Raw genomic sequence first — 8,387 nt, 5'->3', positions numbered from 1 at the left:
CTGAAGGTAACCAAGGTCCTAAAGGTTAACAAAATTAATGAAGTATTAGAACTTCTAAGGTGAAAGTCTAGATTTGAGTCTTTATCATATTTATAGAACTTTGATTTCTCTAATACAATTATTGTGGGATTGGTTTCTATGCCCCTAGTTTTCCCATCCAATAAATATGAGCAGAGTCCGAATTATTAAAAAAAAAAACTGAAGGTAATGATACTAAAGTCGGATTCATTCTCAAGCATCTCTCATCTAGGGTTTTACTCATCTTGACAGTGATAATAACAGTATGGGGGTGTTTGGTGTGATGTAGATAAAAATTTATCCGTTGATATATTTTTTATTACTTATATTATTTTATTTTATTGATAAATAATAAAAAATTTTGATAATTTTCTATTATCAATAGCGATACAACAAATAATATAGCGTGTAATCTGATTACCATTTTCATTTTAGATATTAAAATATTACAAAGATAATCTTGATTTTATTATAATTATATTTTTATTTATTAATTTTTAGGACAAAAATAATCATATTTTCAATTAGTATAACAAGTAACGTAAAAAATAATTTAAAATAATTATATATAAGACATTTAAGTAAAATAATATACTAGATAATGTACTAATCAAACATAATAATTATTTATACTTACTTATTATTATCAAATATAGTAATAATTTATATATAATATTTTTAAAAATAACCTATAATTTTTTAATTTTAATAATAAAATTACCCAAACCAAATGCACAGTAGAAAGCCTCAAAATTCTTGGCAGACTGACCATATAATGGCACTTTAGTCTTCTATGGCTGCGATAGTTGGGAAAATGATGGGTACTCCAGAAGCTATCCAAAACATTGACCAAGACTCACTGTTTTGATGCTTCTTCGCTGCTTCTTATCCAGAGATAGGAATCTGTGGTGCTCATTTCTCCTTTCCTGTGCACAACGCAAACAGTGACTCGTTATTTTGATTCTTATAACTCAAACTACCATTGTTACTCCTGTAATTGAAAGAAAATTTGCAAAAGATTTCTTTAAACACCCACACAGACATGGATGAGAGGTTGCAGAATTTTGCTAAGGAAGGAAATGAAGATGCATTTTTTTCAGTACTTGCAGAGGATCCTTATGTTTTGGATCGTATTGATCAAGTACCATTTGTGACAACTCCCTTGCACACAGCTGCAAGGGAGGGAAAGATCCATTTTGCCAAAGAGATACTAAACTTAAAGCCTTCATTTGCTTGGAAGCGAGACCATCTTGGGCGTGGCCCCCTCCGTTTGGCTTTGGAGGGGAAGCACCGGCTAGAAGGGCTCTTTCGTCGTGATTCGTATTTGGAGGAAAAGTACCACGAACTTGTAACATGGTTGATAAGACATGACAGTGGGCTTGTCCGCGTTAAAGCGAGGGGGATGGTTACTCCTTTGCACTATGCAGCTCAAGTAGACGATGAATCCAGCTTGGCTGAGTTTTTGCATGTTTGTCCATCATCAATCGAAGATTTGACTGTTAAATCTGAAACTGCTGTCCATGTCGCCCTCAAAAACGGGAGTTTGAAAGCCTTGAAAGTCTTGTTAGGATGGCTTCAAAACGTCAACAAAAAGGAGATCCTGAACAGGGAGGACGAAGAAGGAAACAATGCATTGTATACTGCAGTATCTGCAAATCAGCCTGAGGTAAGCATCCGATTTTCCTTCTCTTTTTCTTTACATAAACTTCTAATATTTCCTTATCTCCTCAATAATGAAGGCGGTGAAGCTGTTGATGGAACATATGAAAATGAATAAAAAGAACAGTAAAGGTTTGACAGCTTTGGACATCTTTTATGATCGCCAAGGTGAAGGTTTGGTGGATGCAGCAGTTGGGGACATTCTACTTGCTGCTAAAGCTAAAAGAGCATCTCAACTCCATCGTCCTTCACAAAAAACTTCACTATTCGAGATGGCCTTATCATTTTCAGGAAGAATTCAGAAAATCTATGGTCTGGATGAGCGACACATGGATAAAATTCCTGTTGAAGTCAAAAACGTACTACTTGTGGTAGCTGTATTGGTAGCCACAGCCAACTATCAAGCAGCACTAAGCCCCCCCGGAGGATATTGGCAAGATGATGGCAATCTGCAGTCTGCAGCCAACAACACTGGTACCAGTAACATTACCACCTCCGCTATCAGTAACACCAACACCACCACAGCTATCAGTAACACCACCAACACCCTCATTCGTACAGAGCCTTCTGAACACCGTGCAGGGAGAATGATTCTGGGGTCTAAACTCCAGTTAGTAGTTTTGTTATTTAATTCTGTTGCTTTTTTTACGTCTTTGTGCTTGATTTCGACTCTCGTAGTTCGGCTCCCATATGACAAATTCAGTATGGCAACGGTAAGTTGCATGGCAATTTCGTATTATATTTCTGTTCTTGAAACTTTTAACTACACCGGAAGTACCTTTGTAGAGTATTTGTTTCTCTATTATCTGACTGCAGTCGCCTTTGCAGCATATTGTTTTCCATTAGTTCTAATCAAATGGATCCCACAACGTAAGGTGTAAATTTAGGAACCTATGTAGAAAAGTGAATTTATTTTTAGCTGCCACTTGTTTACATTTTGTTTTTAGAGTGGGCAATATTGTTTGTAATGTTACACCTGCCTTTAATAGATTTAATGAAGTTGTTCTATATTGTTTGTAATGCATATTACTGTATATAGCAATTCTACTTATTTATTTAATATATAAATAAATGACTTAGAGTTTTTTGTCTCTAGTTCCTTCACACAGGAGGAATCTTTTGTAGCGAAAGATGAAACTTCACCTGTGTCTTTATTATTCTACTTTCATGTTATAAAGATATCATATTGTTTTATTCCGAGACTTAAAAGCTGGCACCATTTTCCTTGTAACCTAAAGTACCACCTTGATGGCCAGCTTCTGACCATTTTCACAGTGATCAGCCACCGCACAGATGTACCAGAATTTGCCAACCTCTGATAAAACCAGGGAGTCATGGCCACTATTGAACAATCTTGTATATGGGTTTTTTATGCATTTCCTGTATGCAGTTGAGTTCACCTGCATTACATTGTGTGCGTCGTTCTTGTAGTTGAATACTGTCACAATAAGAAAGATTATAGTTTTACTTTTCTGCATTTAGCAAACAATTTTCCTGGTAAATTTCGCTTTCAAATGCCAGCGAAACATTCATGTGTAGATCGAATGCATCATGCTGCTAGAAAAAGGGCAATACTATGTACACCCAATTTTAACTATCTAATTAGGTATCTAAATTATGTGTTATAATATGACTGATATTACATTATTTTTAATTCAAATTCAATTGGATGGCACATAATTTATATACTAAATTGGGTAATCAAAACTAAAAACTAAGTGCAAATAAGATAGTTTTATTGCTAGCTATAATTAATTTAATTTAATAAAACCAAGCAATTGAAAAATCTAATGACACTTTAATAATAACTTTAATGTAATCAATAAGAATAAATCCAATAAAACCGAGTAAATGATATTAACATAAGCTTTAAAATCGAATAGGTCTTCGATAGCACCCAATAAACTTTGAAACCTACAATTCACCAGTTATGACATGAGTTAATGACATATATATGGGCTTAAAGATTAATTGGATCTTTAATAACACCCAACAACCTTTGGTTATGTCTACTCTCCGAAACACTAATAAATCAACTTTGTTTATCGAAAGCGATTATTAAAGGAGGTTTCAAAGTGAAAAATTGGTTGGTGCAATGAAGGTGAATTCTAGTAGCTTTATAGATTCAATATTTTATAAGCAGCACGAAAATCTTGCGGGTAAGATTGAAATATGTTTAATATTACACATGCTTTTATGCATTTGTTGCACATCAATTAATACTTACCAAGAACATCACCAACATGAAATTCTTTTTCCCGACTCCAGTTGAGGGAATTTGAGAAGGAATCCCAGCCATCACTGCCGCCAACGATGTGAGTTGCTCCTCCAGCTTCGAGCACATTAAGAGATGCCACGAGAGCAAGATAGAGCATGATCATATTGCGGTACTGATAAGCTCGAGAGAGCATTTTTTTGTTTCCCCTTTTTTCCCCAATTGAAGATGTGATAGTATTTAGAAATGTTTATTTATATGAAACTGGTCAATTTTTTTCAAAAAACCACCATTAATACAAGTTAAGAGGTTCACATTGTTCTGGTGTCCTGATTAGGTAGTCATGTAAATTATGTTTGAATTCTGTTATTGCAAAAATCAGTCATGTATTAGAGTTCTTCACACAGTTCTTATAGTTCTAAACCAAGTTCTAACACATGTATGTAAATTATAGTATGAGCAATTTATTTACTACTATTTTTCACTCAAATTATATCAAAACAAGAAGTTTCCAGAAGTTAAACTATTTACATACCTATCTCATTTTATTTACTTTTACACTAAAATCTAGTGAAATTTACTAACAAAACCCAATGAAAGGTGAGAATTTGTCGTTTTTCAACCCTACAGTAGAACTTTGTTAATTTGGAATAGTTTGGGTGGGAAATAGTGATTCCCCGTGTTCATAACTTGCACAACTTCTCTCTTGTGATGCCATATTTTATGCTAGAATAAATGGCATGTTGATGACTCTACAAGTCCTCTCCACAATCTCCTTCCATAAACTAACTTCATGGCTGATATACAGAGATACTTGCCAAGCAAAAAGTTAGTTCCTTCTTTCTTACTCTACCATACTACTGACTTGAATAGCCCTTATCTTAAGGGCTACATGCATTAGCTCTACATTTATACTCAACAATTAAATTATATACACCCAATTTTAAGTATTCAATTGGATATTTAAAAAATATATCATCATATAATTGACTTATTTAGACCGAAAGATAAATAACACTCAATCATATTACAACATATCGTTTAAATACCTAATTAAGTATTCAAAATTGGATATACATAGCATTACGCTATATGCAAACATCCGACTTATAAAATTTGTGAGATATTTTGTCATAACCTGGCTTCAACAGACATGATTTCTACTTTCCTGGAAAGAAAACAGAAAATATGTAAATAGTTCATCATTAGGAATATATCAGTCTTCTAATAGAGTTGAACTTGAACATAAAGGACAAGATATAATCTTCATATAGAACATAAACTATTCATAGCTAAATAGTCTAGTGGAAGAAACTTTGCAGCAACAACTCAAGTACAACTTGGATTGAGGCCACAACTGAACAAGTCCACATTTTTCACCTTTTCCCACCACTTTGACCCCTTCTTTTCACCAGCTCCCTTCACAGAATCACTTTTCCACAAAGCACTGTTTGACTTGTTCAACTTGAGCTTATCAGGAGACTGAAAACTCCCTTCCAAAGTCACCAACTTATGACTCTTCACCTTACTGCTTTTGCTTCTGTTCATCATCTCTTTCTCTTCTTGCTGATGCTCTCTGTTGCTCAGTAGCATGTTGTAATATTCCTTGTTCCTCTTCTCCAACCCATAAATTTGCTCCTGAAGATCCTCAATCTTTTGACTCAAAATACAAACTCTATGATCCTCCCTCATTCTCAGCACAATCCGAGCAAGCTCACAGGCTTTTCTCTTCATGAACATCGCCTCCGAAGCCAAACTTCTCTTGTCCTCCTCCAAAGAATCTACTTTGTATTCCAACTTCACCTTCTCATTCATCAATATAACCCTCTCAGATTCCAGCAACTCAAGCAGCTTCTTCAACAAATCTATCTTCTTCCCTGATTCATTCCCCACTTGCTCCATCTCATTCACTTGGTTTTGCAGCATTTCATTCTCAACATTCTTCACCACAAGCTCAGCCACAATGTTGTCAATGTTAGTCCAGCTTTGAGCCGCTGGTTGTTGGAAAGAAAGGGTGCTCTCTATGTCTGATTCATACTGATCTTCCTCATCAAAAGTGCTGCATTCAGAAGCATTTTTCTGAGGTGGGTGCTTGAGTTTTGTGTTGAGCAAGATTATGTACCCTTTGTACAAGTCTTTGAGAAGAGACAGAAGCTGAGGGCGCTTCTGATAGTACCATTCAGCTCTTTCAGCAAAAGTTTCACCGGCTTTCTCTTCTTCAGAAGCGCTTATTGTCAGCAATTTTTTCATTCTTTCATCAACATCTGTCATAAACCATGAATTAAAAGAGGACTTGTGTTGCTAATGTCCTATGATATGATATTGAAGAAAATCAATATGTATCATACTATAATAAAATGTATGAAATTGATACGATATCTCTGTGTGTGTGTATATAAAATTGCTAGAATATGTTGCACCTACAAAATATTTTGTAATTAACACTCATTTATGACTTATCTTAATTGTCAATAAAAATAAAAAATCAATATTTATTTAACAAATTATATGAATTTCACACTTGGATATTACGAAAAGGTGTAGGGTTAAATTGTACCTGCAAGGCCCGGAAGAAGCCAGGGAGGATTTGTGGAGGAGATTTTCGAAGGAAGAGATTGATTTGATGCAGCTTTCTCCATACATCATGGACCTACCGTATTGAATTTGGTATCGGAATCATCAGATATTAATAATGCGTCGTCGTATTTATTATAATAAGAGTACAGAGCAAAGACAGAATAGAAGCAAAAACAGCAGGCTTTGTGCCGAAGAAGAAAAAGAAGAAGAAGACACCGTATCAAATAATTACAGCGCAGATCTCGGGAAAAGTTGGAGGGGACCACTTCCCTGAAAATTACAGGGGGTCCCCTGTATTTTTTCTCTGAAAATTACAGGGGGTCCCCTGAACTTCTCTGAAAATTACAGGGGGTCTCTTGGAAATTTCCCTCCAAAGTTTCAGCAAGCCAACGGTTCCCTGCGCAGGGAACCGTTGGCTGCTTAAATAAAATTTTAAAAAATTCAAAAAAAATTCAAATTTTTTTGGTTCAGCAAAGTAAACCTCCGATTTATATGTCGGTTCATAAATCAGATGTGAACCGACGGTTTTACGGTTCCAATTTATGTAAACCAAATCTGAACCGTAGAACCCCGGTTTTGATTCCGGTTCCAGGTCTTCTGGTTCCGGTTTTATCCGGGCAGTTTTTGGTCCGGTTCATAGGCCAAACCGCCCGTGGCCAGGTCTACGTACCATGTTCTCTATAAAAATGAAGAATGCGTTCCTTATTCTCTGGCACTTCAATATTTGCAATATTGTTAACCTCCCTAATCTGAAGAAAAATTGTAGAATGGGCATCAACAGCTTCGATGATCAGAGGTTGAAGGGGCTGCAGGATCTGGCGACAGTAGGAGATGTCGATAAATTATTTTCAGAACTTATGAAGGATCTAAATGTTTTGGGGGATATTGATAAGATACTATTTGTGACTACTCCCTTACACACAGCTGTAAGCCAAGGAAAGATCAATTTCGCCAAGGAAATACTAAACTTAATGCCATCATTTGCTCTGAAGCGAGACCATCTTGGGCGTAGCCCCCTCCATTTGGCTTTGGAAGGGAAGCAGCAGCTGCAGGAAGGGCTGAATCCTTGTGATCCGGATTTGGAGTTGCAGTACCAGAAAATTGTATCATGGTTGATAAAACATGACAGTGAGCTTGTCCGTGTTAAAGCAAAGGGAATGGTTACTCCTTTGCACTATGCAGCTCAACTAGATGATGAATCCAGTTTGGATGAGTTTTTGCGTGTTTGTCCATCATCAATAGAAGATTTGACTGTTAAATCTGAAACTGCTATCCATGTCGCCATCAAAAACAAGAGTTTGAATGCCTTTAAAGTGTTGTTAGGATGGCTTCGATACTTCAACAAAGAAGAGATGCTGCACAGTAAGGACGAGGAAGGAAACAATGCATTGCATACAGCAGTATCTGCAAATCAACCTGAGGTAAGCGTCCGATTTGCCTTGTCATTTTCTTTACATAAACTTCTAATATTTCCTCATCTTCTCAATAATAAAGGTGGTGAAGCTGTTGATTGGATGTATGAAAGTGAATATAGAGAACAGTAATGGTTTGACAGCTTTGGACATGTTCAAGGAACGCCACGCTGAAGGTTTGGTAGATGCAGCAGTTGGGGACATTCTACTTACTGCTAAAGCGAAAACTGCATCTGAACTCCATGAGATTGAGGGGATCAGTTACTGTGCCCCTGCTTTTCCCATCCAATAAATATGAGCAGAGTCCCAATTATTTAAAAAAAAAAAACTGAAGGTAATGATACTAAAATCATTCTCAAGCATCTCTCATCTAGGATTTTACTCATCTTGACAGTGATAATAACAGTATGGGGGTGTTTGGTGTGCTGTAGATAAAAATTTCTCTGTTAATACATTTTTTATTATCTATATTATTTTATTTTATTGATAAATAATAAAAAATTTTA

At 35.7% G+C, this 8,387-nt stretch overlaps 4 protein-coding genes across 4 annotated transcripts; 2 read left to right on the top strand and 2 right to left on the bottom strand.

The window, feature by feature from the left end:
• Positions 1 to 959: 959 nt before the first annotated feature.
• Positions 960 to 2,685, top strand: LOC123204238 (ankyrin repeat-containing protein BDA1-like). Its single transcript, XM_044620836.1, has 2 exons — positions 960 to 1,684; positions 1,758 to 2,685. Exons 1-2 carry the CDS (start codon positions 1,061 to 1,063, stop codon positions 2,556 to 2,558), a joined length of 1,425 nt encoding a protein of 474 aa, XP_044476771.1. The 5' UTR covers positions 960 to 1,060; the 3' UTR covers positions 2,559 to 2,685.
• A 26-nt stretch (positions 2,686 to 2,711) lies between these two features.
• Positions 2,712 to 4,141, bottom strand: LOC123204240 (mavicyanin-like). Its single transcript, XM_044620837.1, has 2 exons — positions 3,905 to 4,141; positions 2,712 to 3,115 (listed from the first exon to the last, which is right to left on the bottom strand). The coding sequence occupies exons 1-2, from the start codon at positions 4,086 to 4,088 to the stop codon at positions 2,910 to 2,912; spliced, it is 390 nt and encodes a 129-aa protein (XP_044476772.1). The 5' UTR covers positions 4,089 to 4,141; the 3' UTR covers positions 2,712 to 2,909.
• Positions 4,142 to 5,079: 938 nt separating this feature from the next.
• On the bottom strand, positions 5,080 to 6,531 carry LOC123204360 (kinase-interacting family protein-like). The gene is made up of 2 exons (XM_044620964.1): positions 6,450 to 6,531; positions 5,080 to 6,156 (listed from the first exon to the last, which is right to left on the bottom strand). The coding sequence occupies exons 1-2, from the start codon at positions 6,529 to 6,531 to the stop codon at positions 5,222 to 5,224; spliced, it is 1,017 nt and encodes a 338-aa protein (XP_044476899.1). The 3' UTR covers positions 5,080 to 5,221.
• A 705-nt stretch (positions 6,532 to 7,236) lies between these two features.
• Positions 7,237 to 8,173, top strand: LOC123204359 (ankyrin repeat-containing protein BDA1-like). Its single transcript, XM_044620963.1, has 2 exons — positions 7,237 to 7,890; positions 7,964 to 8,173. The coding sequence occupies exons 1-2, from the start codon at positions 7,237 to 7,239 to the stop codon at positions 8,171 to 8,173; spliced, it is 864 nt and encodes a 287-aa protein (XP_044476898.1).
• Positions 8,174 to 8,387: the final 214 nt, after the last annotated feature.

The sequence above is a fragment of the Mangifera indica genome, chromosome 20 (assembly GCF_011075055.1).
Source record: "Mangifera indica cultivar Alphonso chromosome 20, CATAS_Mindica_2.1, whole genome shotgun sequence".
In the NCBI taxonomy this organism is placed as follows: Eukaryota; Viridiplantae; Streptophyta; class Magnoliopsida; order Sapindales; family Anacardiaceae; genus Mangifera; species Mangifera indica.
Note: the sequence above shows the minus strand (reverse complement) of the source record. Positions and strands in the feature narration are given on the sequence as shown.

What these genes read in the sequence shown, in the direction of transcription:
- LOC123204360 (XM_044620964.1), bottom strand. Translation starts at nt 6,531, where the DNA reads ATGGAGAAAGCTGCATCAAATCAATCTCTTCCTTCGAAAATCTCCTCC. An exon ending in GCTTCTTCCGGGCCTTGCAG is followed by an intron (nt 6,157 to 6,449) that starts GTACAATTTAAC and finishes GGTTTATGACAG; the next exon opens with ATGTTGATGAAAGAATGAAA.
- LOC123204238 (XM_044620836.1), top strand. Translation starts at nt 1,061, where the DNA reads ATGGATGAGAGGTTGCAGAATTTTGCTAAGGAAGGAAATGAAGATGCA. An exon ending in TATCTGCAAATCAGCCTGAG is followed by an intron (nt 1,685 to 1,757) that starts GTAAGCATCCGA and finishes TCAATAATGAAG; the next exon opens with GCGGTGAAGCTGTTGATGGA.
- LOC123204359 (XM_044620963.1), top strand. Translation starts at nt 7,237, where the DNA reads ATGGGCATCAACAGCTTCGATGATCAGAGGTTGAAGGGGCTGCAGGAT. An exon ending in TATCTGCAAATCAACCTGAG is followed by an intron (nt 7,891 to 7,963) that starts GTAAGCGTCCGA and finishes TCAATAATAAAG; the next exon opens with GTGGTGAAGCTGTTGATTGG.
- LOC123204240 (XM_044620837.1), bottom strand. Translation starts at nt 4,088, where the DNA reads ATGCTCTCTCGAGCTTATCAGTACCGCAATATGATCATGCTCTATCTT. An exon ending in TCATGTTGGTGATGTTCTTG is followed by an intron (nt 3,116 to 3,904) that starts GTAAGTATTAAT and finishes TTATTGTGACAG; the next exon opens with TATTCAACTACAAGAACGAC.